Source organism: Panthera uncia (assembly GCF_023721935.1).
Source record: "Panthera uncia isolate 11264 chromosome B3 unlocalized genomic scaffold, Puncia_PCG_1.0 HiC_scaffold_1, whole genome shotgun sequence".
In the NCBI taxonomy this organism is placed as follows: domain Eukaryota; kingdom Metazoa; phylum Chordata; class Mammalia; order Carnivora; family Felidae; genus Panthera; species Panthera uncia.
The window spans coordinates 27684709-27711057 of record NW_026057582.1 but is presented as its reverse complement, the minus strand read 5'-3'; the positions used below and the strand labels follow the sequence as shown (position 1 = coordinate 27711057).

The window sequence follows — 26349 nt, the reverse complement described above, 5'->3', positions numbered from 1 at the left end:
ATTTTTGAGAGACAGAGAGAGCACAGGCAGGGAAGGGACAGAGAGAGACGGAGACACAGAATCCAAAGAGGCTCCAGGCTTTGAGCTGTCAACACAGAGCCCCACATGGGGCTCAAACTCATGAACCATGAGATCATGACCTGGACTGAAGTCGGATGTTTAACTGACTGAGCCACCCAGGTGCCCCCAAATAAGGGTGGTTTTTAAAAAAATGTTTATTTGAGAGAGTGAGTGAGCAGGGGAGGGGCAGAGAGAGAGGGAGAGAGAATCCTAAGCAGGCTCTGCGCCATCAGCACAGAGCCTGGCACAGGGCTCGATCTCACTAACCATGAGATCATGACCTGAACTGAAATCAAGAGTCTGACACTTAACCGAATCAGCCACCCAAGCACCCCGTGGGTGTTATTTTCAATAATGGAGTTTTAATATTTGAAGAAGTGTGATACTAGGGTAAATCAAGTCCCACCTGCCAGTTGTTTTCTAGAACTAGAGTAAAGGTTAACATCTTTATATGGCCACTTTTACCCATTTATCCATTATCCACTGGTCCTTTAGGCATTTCTGTTTTTGACTCCTGCAATCTATAGAGGAATTAGTGACCTTATAAACCAATTTGTAGACTACTAGATTGCTTCCAACTTGAAAGTATTCTTCTGTGTGTTTTTTTCATGGGCCCATGTAAGGATCTCTCTGGGAAATGTACCCAGGAGTGGGATTTCAGAGTCAGAGGGCCTGTGCATATTTAATTTCCTTAGGCACTGTCGGATTACTTTCCATAATGGCTCTGCTAGTTTGGTTTGTTTTTTAAGTAAGCTCTACCCCAATGTGGGTCTTGAACTCACACCCTGAGATTGACAGCTGCATGCTTTGCGGACTGATCCAGCCAGGCACCCTTGGCTCTGTTAGTTTTTACCTCCTTTAGCAATGCATGAGAGTTCTACTTTCTCACCAAATTTCTAACTTTTGCCAAGCTGAGGATGTATTTTAGTATCACATTGTTTTATTCTGCATTTCTCTGATTTTCAGTGAGTTTGAATACCTCATGATATTGTTAGTCATTTGAATTTCAGTTTCTGTGAATTCTGTGTATATTTTTTGTAAAATTTTTCTAATTTTCCTTTTTGTTTCTGAATTTTAGGAGCTTCTCCTACATTCTAGATATTAGTCTTTTGTTGGTTTTATATTGAAAATATCTTCTCACAACTTTTCTCTTAACTTTCTCAGTAGTGTTCTTCACTTACTGAACTCCATTTGTTCTAATATTTGTCAATTTATTCTACTGTTTTCAATGTAGATGATCATCTGCCAATAGTGAGTTTTATTTCCTCCTTTTAATCATTGTAATTTGTATTTTATTATAACATTGACCAAGATCTCTTATACCATGTTAAACAGTAGGAATGATAGTAGGTATCTTTGATATGTTGGAATCTTAAAGAGAATACTTTTTAAAAATAACCATTTTTAAAAAACTTTTTAAAAATGATTATTCATTTTTGAAAGAGAGAGAGAGAGAGACTGAGCATGAGTTGGCGGGGGGTGGGGGGGCGGGTAGAGGGAGTGGAAGACACAGACTCCAAAGCAGGCTCCAGGCTCTGGGCTGTCAGCACAGAGCCCAACGTGGAGCTTGAACCTGCAAACTGGTAGATCATGACATGAGATGATGTCGGAAGCTTAACCAACTGAGCCACCTAGGTGCCCCAAAATATACTTTTTTAAAAGTTTATTTATTTTAAAAATTTTAAAATGTTTATTTATATTTGAGAGATGCAGTGCGCAAGTAGGGGAGGGGCAGAGAGATACCTAGACTGAATCTGAAGCAGCCTCCAGGCTCTGAGCTGTTAGCACAGAGTCTGACCAGGGGCCTGAACCCATGAGCTGTGAGATCATGATCTGAGCCAAAGTCGGATGCTTAACCAACTGAGCCACCCAGGTGCCCCAAAATATCTTTTTAAAAAAAAATTTACTTATTTATTTTGAGAGAGACAGCATAAGCAGGGGAGGGGCAGTGAGAGAGAGGGAGAGAGAGAATCCCAAGCAGGCTCTGAGCTGTCAGTGCAGAGCCCGACTTGGTACTTGATCTCACTATCTGTGAGATCATGACCTTAGCTGAAATCAAGAGTTGGATGCTTAACCAACTGAGCCACCCAAGAGCCCCTAAAATATCTTATTTATTTTATTAAAAAAAATTTTTTTTTTACATTTTTTTTGAGAGGCAGAGAAAGACAGAGCACAAGTGGGGGAGGGGCAGAGAGAGAATGAGACACAGAATCCTAAGCAGGCTCCAGGCTCTGAGCTGTCAGCGCAGAGCCTGAAGTGGGGCTTGAACTCACAAATTGTGAGATCATGACCTGAGCCGACGTCGGACGCTTAACTGACTGAGCCACCCAGGTACCCCTCAATCCCCTTGCTTTAAATCTGAAAGTGTCTTTAGGTCTAAAATGGGTCTCTTGTAAACAGCATATAGACAGATCTTGTTTTCTTATCCATTCTCTTACACTATATCTTTTGATTGGAGCATTTAGACCATTGACATTTAGAGTGAGTACTGAAAGATATTAATTTATTGCCATTGCGTTGCCTATAGAGTTGGAGTTTCTGGTGGTGGTCTCTGGTCCTTTCTAGTCTTTGTTGCTTTTGGTCGTTTTTGTTTTGTTTTGTCTTTTCTCCTCTCAGAGAGTCCTCCTTAAAATTCCTTGCAGGGCCAGTTTAGCGCTCATAAACTCCTTTAGTTTTTGTTTGTCTGTGAAACTCTTTATTTCTCCTTCTATTTTGAATGACAGCCTGTCTGGATAAAGAACTCTTGTCTGCATATTTTTCTGATTCAGCATATTGTATATATCCTGCCACTCCTTTCTGGCCTGCCAAATTTCTGTGGATAGGTCTGCTGTGAACCTGATCTGTCTTCCCTTATAGGTTAAGGACTTTTTTCCCCTTGCTGCTTTCATAATTCTTTCCTTATCTGTGTATTTTGTGAATTTGACTATGATATGCCTTGTTGATGATATGCCTTTTTGTTGAATCTAATGGGAGTTCTCTGTGCTTCTTGGATTTTAATGTCTGTGTCTATCCCCAGGTTAGGAAAGTTTTCTGCTATGATTTGCTCACATAAACCTTCTACCCCTTTTTCTCTCTCTTCATCTTCTGGGATTCCTATGATTTGGATGTTATTTCTTTTTAGTGAGTCATTGAGTTCTCTAAATCTTATATCGTGCTCTTTTGCCTTAGTTTCTCTCTTCTTTCTGCTTCATTATTCTCCATAATTTTGTCTTCTATGTCACTGATTCGCTGCTCTGCTTCATCCATCCTTGAAGCCATGGCAACCATTTGAGATTGCATCTCTGTTACAGAATTTTTAATTTCATTCTGACTAGATTTTGCTTCTTTCATCTCTGCAGAAAGGGATTCTATGCTTTTTTTCAACCCCAGCTGGTATTCTTATTATCATGACTCCTAATTCTAGTTCAGACATCTTGCTTATATCTGTGTTGATAAGTCCCTGACTGTCATTTCTTCCTATTCTTTCTTTTGGGGTTAATTAGTTTTGTCATTTTGGAGGAAGAAAAAGAATTAATAAAATAAAAAATTAAAATTAAAAAGATTAGAAACAATACCAAAAAATCAAATAAAGGAAGCTAGATCCTAGGTATGTTAGACATGCTGATGCTAGATCCTTGAAAGAAGCTTAATTTCATAGAGAAAAAAGGAAAGAAAAGAAAAGAAAAAGAAAAAAGTAAGAAATCATTTAAAAATTTAAAAAAGGTATACAATAAAATACAATGAAATGAATTGGAGAAGGTAAAATAGAATAAAAAAATAAATTTCCAAAAAATGTAGTAAAAAATTTTTTTAATTATATAACAATGGAAAATAAAAATATTTTTTTTCTCTTTCTGTATCCAAGAATAAGAAAAGAAAAGAAAAAACACAAAACAAACAAAAAAACCCCAAATAGATGGACCAGTGAACAGAATGAATTCTGAATGAAATTACATCTGGTTTCCCCTAGAAGTCAAACTATGAAGCACTTTATAGTCTGTACGCCAATCAGGTGGAGACTTATGGTGGTTCTCTAGGGCTTGGTTGGTGCAGTTGGACAGGTCGTGGTGTAATGACTCTGTTCTCCGCTAGGTGGCGCTGCTTAGCTTACTGGAGCGGATCAGTGTGGCCCACGTGCACGTGTTTGTGTGCATGTGTCAGAGGTGAAAATGGCATCCAGCTTCTCAGTCTCTACTATCAGAACTCTGCTCTACCCTACTGGCAATCAAGCACAACTTCTTTGTTTCTGGTTTCCATCCACTCCCTATTTCTACACTGTCTGTGTCCAAGCCATCAGCTTAGATGGCACCTCCCTCCTGAATTTTATCTCAGATGGGGCTGTGTTTCCAAACCCCTCACTTCTGAGGGCCCTGCTGCTTACACCTGCTCCAACCCTCTGAGGAAGGGTCTTGCTGAGCAATGGCCGGATGCCTGCTTGCCCCTGGGGACATTCCTTGTGATCATGCTGCTGTAGAGGATGAGAGGTTGTGGCTGGATGCTGGCTTGCCCCAGTCTAAGTTCATCTGATGGCATAGTGGCAGTGTTTCAGGGATTATGGTAAATCACAACACACAACCCACACCAGGTTTCACCACACTCTGGCATTTTTGTTCCAATACCAGCAGTCATGTCCTCCGGGGTCTGCTGGGACCTTTGCCTGTGGGCAGACTGCATGGCCTCTACCAAATGCCCTCCTAGCAGGGTAGCAGGGGAACCACTTCTCCCTGTGTGGCCCATGGACTGCTCAGACCTCGCTGCCTGCCTCTGGGGATTTGCCCTTCCCACCAGAGCACCTCCAGGTATTGGGCTGCAGAATTTCTGATGCTACTCTGCCCTATTTATAGAATCCTAATGACATCGAAACCCTCTTCCCTCTTCTTTTCTTGTTTAGGTACTTGTGGGTGCTTTCACTCTTTCTCTTTCTCTCCAGCTACTTTCAAGGGGAGTGCTTTTCCTGCGCTCTCCCCCCCCTTTCTCTGTCCTCTCTCCGCAAATACCACTCCCTCCCTACCCTCCACAGATTCTCTCTCCCCAGTTCACCTCTCCATCCCGAATACCTGCCTAGTTCTGTGGCTTAAGTTATGCAGATTGCTGTGTTAATCCTCAGATTAATTCTCTGGGTGTGCAAAGTGGTTTGATGCTGATCTAGTTGCATTTCAGGGATGAGAAGCAGAGAACTTTGATGCTGCTTTGCCATCTCAGACCCCTCCTCTGATTATATACTTTTCGATCTTTCCAGTGTGATCCTCCTTAACCATCGTATTTATTTATTTATTAAAAAATTTTTTTTAACGTTTTATTTATTTTTGAGACAGAGAGAGACAGAGCATGAACAGGGGAGGGTCAGTGAGAGGGAGACACAGAATCTGAAACAGGCTCCAGGCTCTGAGAAGTCAGCACAGAGCCCAACGCGGGGCTCGAACTCACGGACCGCGAGATCATGACCTGAACCGAAGTCGGCCGCTTAACCGACTGAGCCACCCAGGCGCCCCCCAAATTTGTTTTTAACGTTTATTTATTTTTGAGACAGAGAGATACAGAGCATGAACGGGGGAGGGTCAAAGAGAGAGGGAGACACAGAATCTGAAACAAGCTCCAGGCTCTGAGCAGTCAGCACAGAGCCTGACGTGGGGCTCGAACTCACATACCGCGAGATCGTGACCTGAGCCGAAGTCAGACGCTTAACCGACTGAGCCACCCAGGCACCCCCTTAACCATCTTATTTAAAATAAACATACTCTAGGGGCTCCTGGGTGTGTCAGTTGGTTAAGCAGCCAATTTCCTTAATAATTGTCACTTTCTATTATACTATATAATTTATTTATTAAATATATTATTTTTCATCTGTTTCCTGCCAATAGATGTAAGTTTCAGGAAAGCAGCAATCTTTGTTTTGTTCATTGATATGTCCTAAGCATGTAAAAGAATGTTTGGTACATAGTAGATAATAAATATTTGCTAAAATGAATGAATTTCTTCATAAAATATGGCATTTGCTTTAGGTTTTTGGTATGTAGCTTTTATTAGATAGGGAATTTCCCTTTAACTCTTAGTAAATTATATTTATAGGCTTTTTTGTTGTTAAACAATCCTTATGCTCCTGGGGTTAGCCATTCTTGATCACGATTATTATTCACCATTGGCTTTGGAGATCTGTTGTTGTATCTAGGATTTTCAAATCTATGCTGAGAAGAGGAGTCCTTATCTCATTATGGCATCAAGGTTATTCTAGCCTCATAAAATAAACTAGCAGTTTTCCCTCTTTTTTTGGTTTCTGAAACAACTTGTATAACAGAAAATATCTGTTCCTTGAAAACTTGGCAGAGTTTACTTGTAAAATTATCTAGGCTTGGAGCTTTAGGAAAGGAGAATGAAGGTAAATCTCTGATTATCTTTTTTTTTTTTTTTAATGTTTTTATTTATTTTTGTGAGAGAGACAGAGCGCAATCAGGGGAGGGGTAGAAAGGGAGGGAGACACAGAATCTGAAGCAAGCTCCAGGCTCTGAGCTGTCAGTGCAGAGCCTGATGCGGGGCTTGAACTCGTGAACTGGGAGATCCTGACCTGAGCCGAAGGTGGGTGCTTAACCGACTGAGCCACCCAGGTGCCCCTCTGATTATCTTTTTTTTTTCTTTTTAATTTCTTTTAATGTTTATTTATTTTTGAGAGAAAGAGAGAGAGAGAGAGAGGGAGAGGGAGAGACACACAGAGTGCAAATGGGAGAGGGGTAGAGAGCAAGGGAGACCCAGAATCTGAAGCAGGCTCTGGGCTCTGAGCTGTCAGCACAGAGCCTGATGTGGGACTCGAACTCATGAACCCTGAGATCATGACCTGAGTCGAAGCTGGACGCTTAACCGACTGAGCCACCCAGGTGCCCTGATTATCTTTTTAACATTTAAAATAGTTATTGGCCTATTCAGGTTTTCTGATTTCTTCCTGTGACAGTTCAGCACTTTTGTGTTTTTTCTAAATATGCATTCTTTGTTTAGGTTTTCAAACTTATTACCACATATTTGCTTATAAAATTTTATTTTCACTTTATTTATTTATTTATTTATTTATTGTTTATTAAAAATGTTTATTTTTGAGAGAGTGCAAGCTGGGGAGGAGTAGAGACAGGGGGACAGAGGATCTGAAGTAGGTTCTGTGCTGACAGTAGTGAGCCTGATGTGGGGCTCGAACTCACAAACCATGAGATCATGACCTGAGCCAAAGTCAGATGCTCAACTGACTGAGCAGGCACCCCTTATTTATTTATTTTTTAATGTTTATTTATTTATTTTGCGAGAGAAAGTGTGTGAGCAGGGAAGGGGCAGAGAAAGAGGGAGAGAGAATCCCAAACAAGCCCCGCACTGTCAGTTCAGAGCCAGACTCGGGCTCTTTCTCATGAACCGAACCATGAGATTGTGACTTGAGCCATTATCAAGGGTTGGATGCTTAACTGACTGAGCCACCCAAGCGCCCCAGTATTTTACTTTTAAATCTTTATGGTATCTATATTATTTCCTCTGATTCTATATTTTTGTTCTATAGCTGTCTTTTTCTTAGTTAGGCTTGCTAGAAATTTAGGAACCAACTTTTAGTTATGTCCATCTTTTTTTTCCTCTGGTCTGTTTTCATCAACTTCTTCCTTTGTATTTCTTTCAGCTTTCTTTGTGTTTGCAATGATGTGCTTATTGAAATGTCTTGAATGCTTAGCTTATTTGTTTTGTGTCTCTTATTTTTCTCTTATTTTTTAAAATATAATTTATTGGCAAATTGGCTAACGTACAGTGTCTACAGTGTGCTCTAGGTTTTGGGGGTAGATTCCCATGGTTCATCGCTTACATACAACACCCAGTGCTCATCCCAGTAAGTGCCCTCCTCAATGTTTTCTCTTATATTTTAATAAATGTATTTGAGGGCACCTGGGTGACTCAGTTGGTTAAGTGTCTGACTCACCGTTCATGAGTTCGAGCCCTGTGTCAGGCTCTGTGCTGACAGCCCAGAGCCTGGAGCCTGCTTTGGATTCTGTGGTCTCTCTCTCTCTGCCCCTCCCCCATTCATGCTCTGTCTCTCTCTCTCAAAAATAAATATACATTTTGAAAAAAAAAAATAAATGTATTTGAAGCCGTAAGTCTCCTTTTAAATGTTATATTCCTTAAATTTTAATATTTTTTGTCTTTTGTTTTACTTTAATTTATAGTTTACTTTGTAACTCAAGGGCTATTTATTACTATGTCTTTACTTTCTAGACATAATGGCATGTATATGCCATTGTGAGGATATACATGTTGAGCAACACTGCACTGGTCCACTTAGGTAGATTATTTTCAGTTAAATACACTGTGGTACTATAAATGTATTTCCTCTTCCCTATGATTTTCTTAATAACATTTTCTTTTCTCTAGCTTAGTTTATTGTCAGAATATAGTATGTAATACATATGACATACAAAATATGTGTTAATCCACTGTTTATGTTATTGGTAAGGCTTCTGGTCAACAGTAGGCTATTAGTAAAGTTTTGGGGGAGTCAAAAGTTATACTCAGATTTTTGACTGTTCAGGGGAGAGAGGTTGGTGTCCCTAATGCTTATCTTGTGCAAGGGTCAACTATACTTTAACATTTTTCCTTTTGTTATTGTTTGGGGTTTTGTTCTTTTTTTAATTAACTCTAGCAATAATTCAAAGGATGTCTTCCTTTTCTCACATTTAAAGTTGTGTCATATTAAATTGAATCTGAGATACTATTGATTATAAAGTGCAACATTATTTTATGTTCTAAGAAAGAAAAATAAGAAATTGGAATTAAACCCTGACAGGTAATTTCCTGTCATTTAGAATTTTTATTTTGTTCTTATTAACAGAGTTCTTTTAAATATATTTGGGGGGCACCTGGGTGGCTCAGTTTGTTAAGCATCTGACTTCGGCTCAGGTAGTGATCTCACAGTTTGTGAGTTCGAGCCCCCTGTCCGGCTTTGTGCTGACGGTTCAGAGCCTGGAGCCTGCTTCAGTTTCTGTGTCTCCCTCTCTCTCTTGGCCCCTCCCCTGTTTGTGCTCTCTCTCTCTCTCTCTCTCTCTCGCTCTCTCTCTCTGTCTCTCTCTCAAAGATCAATAAATATTAAAACAAAATTTTTAATTGTATTTGGGCATGTAAATTTTTATCATATATCATTCTCTGCAAACATAAAAAGGAATATAAATATATGAAATAAAATGGTTAATATTTTTCTAGATATTTACCACTGCCACCTGGCCACAGTAATTGTAAATTTTTCCTGGTTGTAAAATGCATCCAAATTTCAAAGATGTCAAAATTTAAAAGATGTAGATCTTAGAATCAGTGAAATAAGATATATTTTAATATCAAATGTTAAAAGGTATATCTTTTTTGTAAAGCAAGTGGAATGAAGTATATGGGTATTACACCATGATTTCCTTAATTTATCTGAGAAGTATTTATTTTTTTAATGTTTATTTATTTATTTTTGAGAGAGAGAGCATGCGTGCAAGTGGGGGAAAGACAGAGACAGAGAGGGAGACACAGAATTCGAAGCAGGTTCCAGTCTCTGAGCTTTCAGCACAGAGTCCAATGTGAGGCTTGAACCCACAAACCATGAGATCATGACCTTAGCTGAAGTTGGATGCTTAACTGACTGAGCCACCCAGGTGCACCTCTGAAAGGTATTTAAGTAAATCATTCTGATTCCAGGAAATTAAAACATGCTTGTTTGCATATAAAGTCTGAAAGAAAGAAGTTAATCTTTTAATAGTAGATGCCAAGGCTAATAATTACTGCATAAAAGTTGAATCAACAAATCATACCAATAAAGACACTCTTGTTTCTTCTCTTTTTAAGGCAAAAGCAACAACAATCAAAGAAGCTCTAGCCAGATGGGTGAGTATATGAATTTTTACCTCTTCTAGAGACCATACAAGGAAAGTTTTTGGATAGGTATTTAAATCTGATCATTCAATACAAGGAATCTTTGTGGTACTGGAGCTATTTAGCTATTTTGACTGTGGGGGTTGGTACATGAACCTACACAGATAAAATTGTATACACTTAATACACACATACAAAAGCATTTATACTCATATATAAATGAATACTAGTAAAATTGGGAAAATCTGATTAAAATCAGTGGGTTATATCATTATCAGTATCCTAAATGTCTATCAGTGGATAAATGGATTAAAAATGTATATATATACAGAATGGAATATTATTCAGCCACAAAAAAGGAAATCCTGCCATTTATGACAACATGGATGGACCTTGAGTGCATTATGATAAGTGAAATAAGTTAGACAGAGAAAGACGTACTCTATGATCTCACTCATGTGAAATCTAAAAAAGCTGAACGCACAGAAACAAAAAATCGAATGTTGATTGCTGGGGATTGGCATGTGGGGGACTTGGGGAGATCTTGGTTAAAGGGTACAACTTCAAGTTATAAGACAAGTTCTAGGCATCTGATATACAGCATGGTGACTGTAGTTAATAATATTGTATTATATACTTGAAAGTTGCTAAGAGAATAGATCTTAAATGTTCTCAGCACTAAAAAAAAATTATGTGAGGTGATAGATGAGTTAGCTAATCTTATTGTGTTAATCATTTTGCAATATATGCATGTGTCAAATCATCACCTTAGACTTATACAATTTTACATGTCAATAAAGCTGGAAAACATACTAAAGCAGATACTAACATTAGAAAGGAAACTGCATTGTAAAAAACATGCATTAAATATAAACTATAAATATTTTGAATATAACATTCTATAAAGAATGTTGAATAGTTGTAATTCAACATTATAGATGTTTGGACAGTAGTAATTCAGCATTATAGATATACTTTCCACAGAGTATAGAGATGGCTCCTCAATTTCTATGCCCTGTGATAACTTTTTTGTCAATGTTATCAATAGTTTTTTGTATAACAATGCATCTTTTGCTTTTGTAGCTAGGCTTTGAATAAAAAGTCTTTCAGGAGATGGTGTCTAGGGAAAATAGGATGGATAGAATAAAAAATTTTTGAATTCTTGTTTTAGTGCTTATAAACTTCTTTGTACTCTGCATTTAAAAACCACATTGCTGGTGGTGCCTGGGTGGGTCAACCGGTTAAACATCCAACTCTTAGTTTCAGCTCAGGTCATGATCTCACAGTTTGAGTTCGAGCCCTGCATTGGGCTCTGTGATGACAAGCTTGGAGACTGCGTGGGACTCTGTTTCTTCTTCTCTCATTGACCCTTCCCCACGCTCGCTTGCATGCTCTCTCTCTCTCTCAAAATAAATAAATAAACATTTAAATTAATTAATTGATTGATTAAATAATTCATTTCTGTTTGGTTGATGAAAAATCTGGAGTTTTGTTTGTTTGTTTTTTGTTATTTTAAGAAGGCTCTGTGTCTATCATGGAGCCCAATGCAGGACTTGAACTCATGACCCTGAACAGATATCAAGAGTTGGACACCTAACCGACTTAGCCACCCAGGTGCCCCAAATCTGTTTTGTTAAAGAAAAAAGTACATATGGAATAGGCTTGTTATTAGATTAGATTTTCTTTGAATCAGATTTTAGGACTTTATTTACTTATGATAATAAGTAATTGCTTTTTTGGTTTGGGTTGTCGGTTCTATTTCTAGATCATATTGTGGCCATAAATCTTTGACTTCAAGATTATTTGAAGACATTAAGCTCACTCTTTCACTGATTAATCTAACATTTATTGAGGGTCTATTAGGTATGTGTTTCTGCTCCCCTAACCTACAAATGTATGGCACAAAAATAAGTACCAAGTGGATGTGTATTAGATCTTTTTTTTCAACTGATCGTATATTTTCTAGTATTGATATCTTATTATTTGACTTTTAAAAATAAGCCTCTATGTGTCTTATATTGCACTATGTTATAGAAAACATAGGAAAGCAAAGGAAATGGTCCCTGCACCTTAGGAACTTCCTGTTTTGTTGGAGAGAACTGACTTTAAGTATTGAGGTATTTAGAAAATATTATGATGCAGTATATATTGATAATTAAATTTTAAATTGTGTACATAGTACTGAAATTAAACTTTATGGTAGAATTTATTTTAAAGCTTTTTTTAAGTTTATTTAGGGGTGCCTGGGTGACTCATGTCATGATCTCATGGTTTGTGAGTTCAAGCCCTGCATCACGCTCTCTGCTGTCAGCACAGAGCCTGCTTCAGATCCTCTGTCTGCCTCTCTCTGCCCCTCCCCCACTTGCTCGCTCTCTCTTTCTCTCTCTCTCTCTCAAAATAAATTTTTTAAAAATTAAAAAAAAATTATTTATTTTGAGAGAGAGAGAGAGTACATGTGTACTTGTGAGTTGGGGAGGGGCAGAGAGAGAGGGAGAGAGAATCCCAAGCAGGCTCCAAGCTTGTCATCACAGAGCCCAACTCCTTATGAATCGGGAGATCACGACCTGAACTGAAATCCAGAGTCGGTTACTCAACCTAGTGAGCCACCCAGGAGCTCCTCTAAGGTAGAATTTAGTAGTAAATTATTATAGAGCAAACAGCTTGGACCTCAGCTGTGTCGTAAAGATGGTATCTTCCAAAATTCTTGGTATCTGGGGTTCTTTCTCAGACTGAACCATGTATAGTAAAAGATTTGCAAGAAGAGATGCAAAATAGTTGAATCTTCCAGATCTAAATCTGATATTTAAGAAAAGGGTGATTAGCCACAAGGAATTCTTCCCAAGAAAATGTTGTCGTGTTTTGTGTTTGTTCATTGATAGACTCTTAAAGAATTTTAAATATTACAGAAATAAAAGTTATTTTCTTTCCTCCTCCTTTCATTCAGTTGGAACCTAACAATTATCTGAACGAGCCATGTAAAAGCCTGGTGATCAGGGTTAGTTAGTAAATCTCATTAAGTGAACTGTAAAGAATGCACAGAGTTACAAAATTCTGATAATTGGTTTGAAATAAACATTGAAAAGCCTTGCAAAATTCTGGACTTTAGTTCTGTATTATAATCAGGGATCACTTTCTTCCAAATTAATTTTTATCATAGGAAGAGAAAACCAGTCAGAAGCCATCTGAAGCCAAAGAGATAAAGCTTTATGCTCAGATTCCCCCTATAGAGAAGATGGATGCATCTCTGTCCACACTTGCTAATTGCGAGTAAGTTCTCTTGTCTTTTTTCCCCTTCCTTTTTAACATACATAAACTAGAAAAAAAGTGTTTGTTTTCTGTGATCTTTGTTTCTTTTTGTTTGTTGGTTTGGTTGATATAATTCTCCCTTTGGCAAAGCCAAACATAAAAGATCATTGGTTTATGGGGGACTAGTAATAAAGTAACCCTGAACGATATAGTACTTTTTTTTTTATGTTTATTTATTTTTCAGATAGAAAGTGCCAGCAGGGGAGGGGCAGTGAGTGAGGGGGACAGAAGATCCAAAACAGGCTCTGCTCTGACAACAGCGAGCCCGATGTGGTGCTCAAACTCACAAACTGTGAGATCATGACCTAAGCTGAAGTTGGATGCTCAACTGACTGAGCCACCTAGGTGCCCCAATATAGTACTTTTTTTTCAGTAAAATTTTTATAATGTGCCTGGAAAATAGAATTTTCCTTGTCTCTTGGGAGAAACTAAATAACTAAGTAATACAATAAGACTTTATTATAAAAGCTAGTATTTCTCTTGTAAAATTAGCCAGTCAGTACTATACAGACTAGAGGCCTAACAGATACTGCTTTAAATTTTTTCAATTGTAAAAATACATTGTTAAAACATCTAGAAAATATAAAAAGCACAAAGGAAAGGAATTAATATCAACCAAAATTGCACCATCTTTTGAGAATCAGTGTTAGCATGTTGATACAGAGCCTTCTAATTTTTCTTTCCTTATTGGGATCAAATTATACTTATTATTTTATAATCCTATTTTCCCATGACTTTAAGTATCAGATCTATATTAATACCTCTTTTTTTTTTAATTAATTTATTTATTTTGAGACAGCATGGGTGGGGAAAGAGTGGGGGAGAATCCTAAGCAGACTCTGTGCTGTGCTGTCAGTGCAGAGCCTGATGTTGTGCTCAAACCAGAAGATCATGACCTGAGCTGAAACCAAGAGTTAGATGCTTAACTGACTAAGCCACCTAGGCACCCCTATATGAATTCCTCTTAAGTTATTTTCTCAATACTCTACATACTTTTTTAGCAAGCTTCTGTGGATAATTTGAGGCAATTATACCATGACACCTTGTGACCATGCTCTCAGGCTGCAGTGTCTTGTTGGAGCTGTAGATTGTTATAGAATCACTTGGGATTCTTCCTGATTTCTTTAGTCTGTGTTTTTCTAAATATAGTGCACTAACTACCTACATAAGAATTTCCTAATGCAGGAGGTAAGCCCCACACCAAATATATAGAAATAGAATATCTACTGATGAAACCTAGGAATCTATAATAAGCAGCTTGAGTGACTCTTCTATGCATATTTGTGAACCCATGCATTAGACTAATATCTGTCTTTGGAATGAAAGGGAGAAGCAAACATATTTAGTTATTGTATGCAACTTGTCCTTTATGGTAAGAGCACTGTGTATTATACGAAAATCCACCCTAGATTTTTTTTTGGCTTTAAAAGCATGATTCCAAAGAGCACTGTTTCAAAGTGGTCAAATATCTTTTTATCATAAAGCCATCTCAAAGGCAAATGTTTGAGAAGGTTTTGTACCTGGTACCAAATTATCTTGGAACTGCTTGGAAGGAGTCAGCCTGTTCATACTTTGGCTGACAATCTCTTTGGGCAGGTTGCCTAAACAACAATTAAAGAATTCATCCCAGTCATATTCCCAGATTTAAGGCACTCCATTTTTCACTGGGAGTTGTCAGGAATTGGGGATGGCTAGAAAATATACAGATTTGATCAATAATTTACACTATAGTAATTGCTTTTGTAAAAAAATGAGTAATTCTTTTTCAAGTCAAATCATAAAGGATAAGATCACATGTTCTAGAGTCAGTTTTTGGAGAGTTTTAAATTTGGCTCTGCCCCTTTATGGCTGTGTAATATTAGGCAAATTGCTTAACATCTTTGTACCTCAGTTTCCTCACTTGTAAAATGCAGATAATAATAATAATACTTATTTCACAGGATTGTTGTGATGGTTAAAACAAACAAAACCGGTTTATGTAACAAGTACTTAGATGAATACTGGGCACACATTGTGTTCAATAAAATTAGCTTTTATTACATTTTTTGCATGAAATGTACTGAAATATTAAAAATTTTGTCAAGAAAGGAAGACTAAGAATGTGTAGTTATGCTCCCTTTAAATTTTTTATATAGTTAAATTATGAGTAGAAAAAACCTAGACAAATGTATACAAACCATTAAAAGTAGTTATCTCTGGGGATATCTGTGGAATGGTTAGCATTACATTATGACTTCTTCAGTATACATTTCTGAATGATTTAACACATGAGCAGATAAATATCTTTGCACATGCATATAATATAGTTCTGCTTTTTATCAAAAGGGATCACATAAAATGTTTTGTTCTGCTAGATGGTTTTTTAACTTGACCACATATCATAGATGTCTTCCCAAGCTGGTATCTGGAGCCTAATTTCATTTGTTTTAATGACAGTATAGTTTTTCATTATCTATCCCTCAGTTGCTAGATGTTTATAGATTTTTCCCTATTTTTTGCTATTACAATAATACAATAAATAATCTAGCTTATATATCTTTTGGCATTGTATTAGTATTTCAGTAGGATTTATTCTTAGAAATGAATTACTAGGTCAAAGAACACATGCATTTAAAAAAATTAATAAATAATACTAAATTACCTTCAAAAAGTTTTTTTTTAATTTTCTGCAATGAATATGTATTAACTTTGTGATCAGAAAAAAAGGATGAGGATTTCAAAATGAAAGAATACATGCCATGTCTGAGGGGGAAAAAGATTTAGTATAAAAAGAAAATATGACTTAAATATTATCTTCTATGGGCACTTGAGGAATAATTTCTGATAAACCATTTATTTATTTTTCTGATACATCATTTAAAATTGCTTCATATTAATTCAAGTTTTCCTTTGTTCTTTTCAAGGAAGCTTTCACTGTCTACAAACTGCATTGAAAAAATTGCCAACCTCAATGGCTTAAGTAAGTGATCCACAGTAACAGATGGTTCTTGGGTTTTCTCATTACTGGAATAAACATTCTAGAGACACTATGTAATCCCAGAAGCTAGCACCTGTTTTAACCACAGTAATTGTCAGATGACAGAGAAAATATATAAACCATGTGTCTTAAATTTGGTTATCCAAAGAAAATCAGAGAAAACAAAAGACCTAAACATTTTAAAGATGTTTTAAAGCTTTTATAGAGTTAGAATTAAATAGAAAAATGAGATTTTTTTATTATATGTATTTTGTTCAAATTTGTCTTGTCTTTCTTTCTTTCTTTCTTTCTTTCTTTCTTTCTTTCTTTCCTTCTTTCTTACTTTATTTTTAAGAATTCCAGGTGGTATTCTGGAACTTTTTATTTATTTATTTTTAATTTTATTTATTTATTTTGGAGAGAGAGAGAGTGAGTAAGGGGCAGAGAGAGAAGAAGAGAGAGAGAGAATCCCAAGCAGGTCTTGTACCATTAGCAGAGAGCCAGACATGGGGCTTGAACCCACGAACTGTGAGATCATGACCTGAGCTGAGTTGGACCAAGAGTAAGAGGCTTGGGGCGCCTGGGCAGCTTAGTCGATTAAGTGTGTGACTTCGGCTCAGGTCATGATCTCATGGTTTGTGAATTTGTGTCCCACGTCGGGCTCTGTGCTGACAACTCTGAGCCTGGAGCCTGCTTCGGATTCTGTGTCTCCCTCTCTCTCTGTCCCTCCCCTGCTCATTCTCTGTCTTTCTCTCAAAAATAAACAAAAGAAAAAAAGTCTAAGTCTTAACTGACTTAGCCTCTCAGGTGCCCCAATACTTGTTATATTTAAATTTTAATTCCTCACCATCATTTTTCTTGTGTTCCTTATCTGTGTTAATGATGTTGCCACCATCCCAGTTGCCAAGGCTTCTGACTCCTGCTAATTTCCTATGTTTGGTGAAACTTGGTGGTTTAAAACAATAGTTCTGAAAAACAACAGCAAGAACAAAAACAGTTCTGGAGGCCAGAAGTCTGAAATTGGTTTTAGTGGGCCAAAATCAAGGTTTTGACCAAGCCACACTGCCTGAAGGCTTTAGGGGAGAATCTGTTCCTTGTTTCTTTTAGATTCTGATGGCTGCCATGTTCCTTGGCTTGTGAGGACATCACTCTAATCTCTGCCTCTGTGGTCATGTTGACTTCTCCTCTTTCATCTGTGTCACATATTTATTTCTCTGCCTCCTTTTTTTATTATTAATATTTTTAAATTTATTTTTGAGAGAGAGCATGAGCAGGGGAGGGTCAGGGGGGTGGTGCAAAAGATGCAAATCAGGCTATGCACTGAGAGCAGCAAGCCCAATGTGGGGCAGAAACTCATGAACTGCAAGATCATGACCTGAGCCAAAGATGGATGCTCAACTGACTGAGCCACCCAGGCACCACTCTCTGCCTCCTTCTTAAGAAGATATGTGTGATTACATTTAGGGAACACCTAGATAATCAAGGCTATTCTCCCTAAGATCCCTAACTTGATGACATCTACAAAGTACTCCCCCCCCCCCCCCCCCCCCCCCCCCCCCATATAAGGTAACATTCGCAGGTTCCGGGGATTAGGATCTAGGTATCTTTCGGTGGGGAATTATTTAACCTACCATGCTCCTCCTTTACTTCCCTTAAGACATCTGAGTTCATCACTGAGTCCTGTTTACTCTTTGAGAGAGCTCTTAAATAATTTGTTGCTTTTCCATTTCCAGAAGCTATGGTTTTATTTAAGACCCACATCATCTCCCCCTTGTATTTTCAAACATTTTTTTTACCACTCTTCCATAGTAAGGAATACATTTGAATTCATGACGCAATACATATATTCATATGAATATACATATCAAATACATACATACACATGTGAAGTGGAATAGGTTTGTAAAACAATATTTACCCTTATAGCATAGGTTCCAGTGTAAGGTTTTAAATTATTTTTAATGTTTATTTATTTTTGAAGGAGAGAGAGAGCATGAGTGATGAAGAGGCAGAGAGAGAGAGGGAGACACAGAATCCAAAGCGGGCTTCAGGCTCTGAGCTGTTAGCACAGAGCCCAACATGGGGTTCAAACCCAAGAGCCATGAGAAGTTGGATGCTCAACCAACTGAGCCCCCCAGGCACCCTCCAGTATAAGTTTTTTAAAGATTTCATTTTTTAAAAATGCTTGTCACAACCCATTAAGCTGATTTCATATCACCTATAGTTTGAGAAACACTGCCATGGGGTGCCTGGGTGGTTCAGTTGGTTAAGCATCCGACTCTTTTTTTTTTTTTTTAATGTTTATTTATTTTTGAGAGAGAGAGAGAGTGCAAGTTGAGGAGGGGCAGAGGGAAAGGGCAACAGAGGATCCAAAGCAGGCTCTGTGCTGACAGCAGAGAGCCTGATGTAGGACTCGAACCCATGAACCACGAGAGCCGAAGTTGGACACCTAACCACCTGAGCCACCCAGGCGCCCCTAAGCATCTGACTCTTGACTTTGGATCAGGTCATGATCTCAGGGTTGTGAGATCCAGCCTCAAGTTGGGCTCCATGCTGGGCATGGAGCCTGCTTAAGATTCTGTCTCTCTTTCCCTCTGCCCCTCTCCCCTGCTTATGTGCTCTCTTTCTTGAAAGAAAGAAAGAAAGAAAGAAAGAAAGAAAGAAAGAAAGATAGGTAGGAAGGAAGGAAGGAAGGTAGGAAGGTAGGAAGGAAGGTAAGAAGGAAGGAAGAAAGAAAAGAAAAGAAAGAGAAAAACACTGCCTTATGACTTTGTGCTAGCCTCCGAATTGATCTTTTTGTCTCCTTTCACCCAGTTGACATTCAACATTGATAGCAGGGTTTTCTTTCTAAAAATATTATTCTTGGGGCGCCTGGGTGACTCAGTTGGTTGAGCATCTGACTCATGTCCGTGGGTTCAAGCCCTGCATGGGGCTCTGTGCTGACAGCTCAGATCCTGGAGCCTGCTTTGGATTCTGTGTCTCCCTCTCTTTCTCTCTGCCCCTCCCCTGGTTACACTCTCTCTCTCTCTCTCTGTCTCTCAAAAAATAAAATGTTAAAAAAATGTTTTTTTTATATTATTTTCATTATCATTCTTCCAGATCAGAGACCTTTAATGGTTCCCTTTTGCCTAGTAAAGACCAAATGCCTTAATGTTGCATTCAAAGTCATCTAAAATCTGTGCCACCCTATTCACACCTGAATACATCATTCTTTTTTATGACTTTGTGCATTTGTTAATGCAATGCTTTTTTCCTTTGAGAATAGCCCCTTCCTCAACATGAAAATCCTGCAAAAAACAAAATTAAGATTAAGAATGTCAAGTTTAAATGTCATTTCTCCCTCTAAAGACTTCTCTAGTGATTGTCATAATTATTCTTTCTCTTTTTTTAATGTTTATTTATTTATTTTTGAGAGACCAAGAAAAAGCACAGAGGAGGGGCAGAGAGAAAGGGAGAGAATTCCGTGTGGGCTCTGTGCTCATAGTGCCACCCAGGCACCTCCATTATTACTCTTTCTTTAGGAATATTAATAACTGTCTTGGATTATAATAATAAATACCCACTTCATATAGTTTTTGTGAAGATTAAATGAGTTAGTATATATAAAGTGTTTTGAATAGTTCCTGGTACATATAAATGCTCAAGAAATATTAGCTATTATTATGGTTAGTGAGGAATATGTTCTGTCTCTTCAGATAATGAGCTCCTTGAGTGTAAACATCACATCTTACTATCTTATCTTCCAAATCTCCATCCTCCTCCCAGGACCTTACCCAAAGTTGGCATTCAGTATTTATGTAGTCCTGGAGAAGAACCATTTACTATTAGAGCTGTGCATAAGGTGACTCAGTATATTTGTTTTTCACTGACTCATTAAACAATTTGAGATGTTTCACTTTACCATTAACCCTTGAACAACATGGGTTTGAACTGTGTGAGTCTATTTACATGCTGATTTTTTTTTTTTTTACAGCACTGTAAATTTATTTTCCTTTCATTCTTGAATGTATTTTCTTTCTTTTATGATTTTCTTTTTTTTAAACTTTTTTTTTTTATTTTTGAGAAGAGAGAGAGCATGTGTGGGGGAGGAGAGAGAAAGAGGGAGTCACAGAATCTGAAACAGGCTCCAGGCTCTGAGCTGTCAGCACAGAGCCCAATGTGGGGCTGAACTAACAGACTGTGAGATCATGACCTGAGCCGAAGTCCGATGCTTAACCAACTGAGCCACCCAGGCGCCCCTCTTTCATGATTTTCTTAATATTTTCTTTTCTCTAGGTTTATTGTAAGAATATAATATATAATACATATAACATACAAAATGTGCATTAATGGACTGTTGACCAAGGCTTCTGCTCAATAGCAGGCTATTAGTCGTTAAGTTTTGGGAGAGTAAAAATTTATACTCAGATTTTCAACTGCCTGGGGGTTGGCATTGCTAACTCCTGTGTTATTCAACAATTATACAGACACTTTGTCTATAATTGAAATAACTTGCTTTAATGAGATTAAATTGATGATATGTTTTTAAAGTTTATTTATTTTCAGAGAGAGAGAGAGAGAGAGAGGGAGAATCCCAAGCAGGCTCCATGCTGACAGCATGCCTAACGCGGGCCTCTATCTCACAAACACTGAGATATGACCTGAGCTGAAATCAAGAGTTGGGGGGCACCAGGTGGCTTAGTCGGTTAAGCGTCCAACTCTTGGTTTCAGGTCAGGTCATGATCTCATGGTTTGTGGGTTCTAGCCCTGCAGAGGGCTCCTCGCTGGCAGTGAAGAGCCTGCTTAGGATTCTCTCTTTCTCTCCTTCTCTCTCTGCTCCTCTCCTGCTCTCTTTCTCTCTCTCTCTCAAATAAATAAACTGAAATCAAGTGTCGGATGCACCCTGATGACGTATTATTTATCAATACAGATAACATGCTTTTCTTTTCATTAAAAACATCACTCTGACAATAGTGAAAATAGATAACCTCTGTACAGGGCTGGCAATAGACTTTAACTTATAATCTAACTTTGGTCAATTGGTAGTGACTCTCAGAAAAATTTAATTAATTAATAAGAGTACCAAAAATTCAGTAGAAAGAATAGCTTGATCAGTTATTGATGTCTGATGTAGACATGGATTGAGACAGTATAAGCATTTGTACCATACATTTGCTATACTTGATTCACCTCATTTTAGTTGTGCTTACAACAAATAGTACTTCCATAGTCTATAGCCGGTCACTGGGGAATACACATCATCTGTGACTATAAAGCAAAAAGACACTGCTGATCCCTATGAAGGATTGAATATATGACTGTAGCCTGTCTCTCACCCCTTCCCTTTCATGAGCACTATAGTCTCACTTGTTAAACTGTGATGACAGGATCTGGAATAAAAAGGGATTCCTATTTAACAGGGGGTTTATAAGGCAGAATAACCCTAATGGCAACTATGTTTATTGTAGCAAAACTGTGGCTAGAAAACTGCATACCTGGACTATGTTGAAAACTGTGACTAAAAGGTTGTACAATATGAATATTAATAATCTCATATCAAATATTAGAACATAAATTGTGTTGCCTTGTATCTTTGGTAAAAACTTATACTTTTCTCCTTTAGTTTACTAAATAAACACAGAACTTTCGAACACTGTTTTGATTTTCACCAGGACCCTTCTTGTATGAAGAAAAAAACAGTGTTTTCCTTTTGGTGGTGCTCTACTTCTGTACCACCTTCTACTTCTGAAAAATATATCGTTGTGTTATGTCAGAACATTTAATTTATTAACTTTGATATCATAATTTATGTCCCTATACAGTAATCAATAAGATCTTTTTAGCTTTCTATCACCATTTTCGTGTGTATTTTTTTTAAAAGGTGTTTAAAAAAAAAAGAGTTTTATATATTAACTTAGATACTATCTTTGGAAGAGCTACATATATTTTATATTTGTTATATTCAGTCTGAGGTTGCTTCTCAGTCTTCATCTTAGTTGACCTAGCAGCATATTTTGACATTAATGATTTAGTTTCTCTTCGAAGTAATTTCAATGTTTGGCTTCTAGGACACTGTGCCCTCCTGATCTTCCTGTCTTTCTGGCTGCTCCTTCCCAGTCTCGTGTCTCCCACTTTTAAGTATTAGAGAACTCTAGGCCTCAGTTCTTGGATCTCTTCTCTGTTCTGTCTTCACCTATTCCCTGGATTATCTCATCTAGGTCATGGTTTTATCATCTATATGCTGATGGTTCCCACACTTGTATCCCTAACCCAGGCATCTCCTCTGAACTCCGGATTTGCACAGTTGGTTGCCTGGTATTTCCATTGGATGTCTACTAGACATCACACACTTAACATTTCCGAAACTGAGTACTGATATCCTTCCCCAGCCCCAGCTAAACCAACTTCCTATGTGTCTTTCTCAGATAGCAACAACTCCATTCTTCCTGTTGCTTAGGACAAACTCCCTGGTAATTTCTTAACTCCTTTCTCACACAGCCTATGCAAGACCTATTATCTTTCTTTTTTTCTTTTTTAAGTTTTTTAAATTTATTTTCAGAGAAGATAGAGAGTCAGGAAGGGACAGAGAGAGAGAGAGAGAGAGAGAGAGAGAGAGAGAATCCCAAGCAGGACCCACGCTGTCAGCACAGAGCCCAATGCAGAGCTTGAACTCACAAACCGTGAGATCATGACCTGAGCCGAAATCAAGACTTGGGACACTTAACCGAATGAGCCACATAGGTGCCCCAGTATCTTACTTAGTTTATTATCTGGCAAATTGTTAGCTCAATGACAGCAGGAATTTTTGTCTATATTATTCACTATTGTATTATCATATAGTATATTTTAATCACTGCAAGTGATTATAGCTGTTCCTGGTGTATTGTAGATGCTCAATAGTTATGTGTTGAATGGATAACTGTTTGAATAAGCTTTTCAATCTGCATGGAATAGACAAAATAAAATGGCAATCTTTCCATATCAAGAAGCTTTAAAGAATAATTGATTATATGATTTTCTTAAATATTTAATTTTCACACATATATTGTTATATGGGGTGTATGAATTTGCTAGGGCTGTCATAACAAATTCCACAGACTAGATGGCTTAAGCAACAGAAATTTATTTTCTTACAGCTGTAGAGGTGAGAAGTCCAAGATCAAGGTTTTGGAGGGTTGAGTTCCTCTCTCCTTGGCTTGCGGATGGCCATCTTTTCCTCTGGTCTTTTGTTTTTTCTTTCTAATTTTTTTTTATAGTTAAAAAAAATTTTTTTTACATTTATTTATTTTTGAGAGACAAAGCACACAAGTGGGGAGGGGCAGAGAGAGAAGGAGACAGAATCCAAAGCAGGCTCCAGGCTCTGAGCTGTCAGCACAGAGTCCACAGTGGGGCTCAAACTCACAAACTGTGAGATCATGACCTGAGCCGAAGTCGGACACTTAACCAAATGAGCCACCCAGGCTCCCCTCTTTATAAATTTTTTAACATTTATTTATTTTTGAGAGAAAGAGACAGAGTGTGAGTGGGAGAGGGGCAGAGAGAGAGGGAGACACAGAATCGGAAACAGGCTCCAGGCTCTGAGCTGTCAGCACAGAGCCCGATGGGGGGCTCGAACTCAAGCAGTGAGATCATGACCTGAGCTGAAGTCAGACACTTAACCAACTGAGCCATCTAGGTGTCCCTCCTTTGGTCTTTAATGGTCTTTTCTCTGTTTCTGTCTGTGTCCTAATCTGTTCCTATAATTCTTTTTTTAATGTTTATTTATTTTTGAGACAGAGAGAGACAGAGCATGAATGGGGGAGGGGCAGAGAGAGAGGGAGACACAGAATCGGAAGCAGGCTCCAGGCTCTGAGCCGTCAGCCCAGAGCCTGACGCGGGGCTCAAACCCACGAACCGCGAGATCGTGACCTGAGCTGAAGTTGGACGCTCAACCGACTGAGCCACCCAGGCGCCCCTCCTATAATTCTTATACGGGCAGCAGTCATATTGCACTTTTTTTTTTAAGTTTATTTATTTATTTTGAGAGAGAGAGAGAGAGAGAGAGAGAGAGAGAGAGTAGGGGCAGAGAGAGAAGGAGAGAGGGAATCCCAAGCAAACCCACCAACCGTGAGATCATGACCTGAGCCGAAATTGAGTTGGACGCTTAACTGGCTGAGCCATTCAGGTGCCCCAGGGTACCAGTCATTGAATGTTACCTAAAATGATGACATTTACTTTAATTCACTCTTTAAATTCCCTATCTTTAAATACAGTCACATTCTAAGGAACTGAGTGTTAGGACTACAACATATGAATTTTGGAGTCAGGGGACACAATTCAGTCCATAACCAGGGGACTTGTTTCAACAGTTAAAACATTTTGCATGAATTAGATCACTCACAAAATACTTTGTCCTGAAAGTTAAGTGTTTCTCATAACAGAATTTGAAATAATTCATTAGGGGTGCCTGGGTAGCTCAGTCAGTTGAGCGTCCAACTCTTGATTTCGGTTGAGGTCATGGTCTTGCGGTTTGTGGGTTTGAGCCCTGTGTTGGGCTCTGTGCTGACAGCCCAGAGCCTGCTTGGGATTCTCTCTCTCCCTCTATCTCTGCCCCTCTCCTCTATCCCTGCCCCACCCCTGCTTGCCCACGTGCACGCACTCTCTCTCTCTAAAAATAAGTAAACATTACAAAAATTCCGTTGTTTAAAAAAATAAAATAATTAAATTGAATAAATTAAAACAAAGTTTATATAGCCATATATGTCTGATCTCACACACACACACACACACACACACACACATATTTATTGTGTACGTACATGGATTAAGCATTATGTTGAATATTTTAGACAATTAATCTCATTTAATCTTGATATTCTTACAAGTCAGATATTATATTTCCTCATTTTACGTATAATGAAACTGTGATTCAAAGAAGTTTGGTTGCTTCCCTAGAGAGTTGGGATTGGAACTCAGTTAATTGAATTTTTGTTCTTAACCATTGAATTATGGATGTCATAGAACAGTACAGTCCAATAGAGCTGTCTGCACTGTCCCAATAGAGTTGCCACCAGCCACATACAGCTATTAAGCTCCTGAAATGTGGCTAGTATGATTGAGAAACTGAACTTTAAATTGTATTTAATTTTAATTAATTTAAATTAAATAGCCACACATGGGTAGTAACTACCATATTGGATAACATAGTTATAGAAGGTTAAGTTGTGAAAACTAAATGTATAACTTATGCATAAGTAATCAGCAGTTTTTTAGAACAGAAATGAGGTTTCCTGTGCTTTGCTAGAATCTTTTTTTTTTAATTTTCAAAAATAATACATGCACATGGTTTTATGCAAACAGTTCAAAAAAGGGTACAGTGGAAAATAAATTTTCCTCTGAACATAGACTCTCAGTTCCCTAAAGCAACCACTGTTTCTACTTTCTTTTTTTCTTCCAGAAATAGCTTATAGATACATAAATAGAACCAACCTTTTAAAAAATACAAATGAGCATTTTTAAACCAAATCACAACCTAATTTTTTAAAAGATTGAAAGCAAAAGATTTTTAAAATACTAATTCATTTTATTTCACTTTAAAAGAAAATTTATTTTTTGAGAGAGAGAGAGCACATGTGAGCAGGGGAGGGGCAGGGAGAGAGGAGGACAGAGACTCTGAAGCAGGCTGTGTACTGGCAGCCTAAAGCCCAATGCAGGGCTTGAACTCATGAACAGTTGTTTAACCAACTGAGCCACCCAGGCACCCCTGATTTCACTTTTAATCCTTTTTGGAGTGAGGGAGTGAGGTGTGCTATGCATAAATATGTTCCTATTTTCTAGCGTGAGTCTTCATACTATAGTAGATTTGAATTATATATATGCTTCACAAATTTTAAGTTCAGAGCTTCGTGGGGCACCTACGTGATTCAGTCGGTTGAGTCAGACTCTTGATTTTGGCTCAGGTCATGATTTCACAGTTCATGAGTTCGAGCTCTGCATCAGGCTCTAAGGTGACAGTGTGGAACCTGCTTGGGATTCTCTCTTCCTCTGTCTCTGTTCTTCCCCCACTTGTGCTCTCTCTCTCTCTCAAAAATAAATAAATAAACTTAAAAAAAGATGAAGTTAAAATATTCTTTAGTCTTATTTTATCCCTATAATATTTATACTAGCCAGCTATTTATTTATTTATTTATGTTAATTTTTTTAATGTTTATTTATTTTTGAGAGAA

The 26349-nt window shown here is 37.8% G+C and overlaps 1 protein-coding gene across 1 annotated transcript in view; it reads left to right on the top strand.

The window, feature by feature from the left end:
• Positions 1–26349, top strand: part of DNAL1 (dynein axonemal light chain 1) — a 44811-nt gene that overhangs the window by 2271 nt on the left and 16191 nt on the right. The window contains exons 2-4 of the mRNA XM_049611423.1: positions 9877–9915; positions 13061–13170; positions 16113–16168. Coding sequence (XP_049467380.1) covers positions 9877–9915; positions 13061–13170; positions 16113–16168 — 205 coding nt within the window. The remainder of the gene's footprint in view (positions 1–9876; positions 9916–13060; positions 13171–16112; positions 16169–26349) is intronic.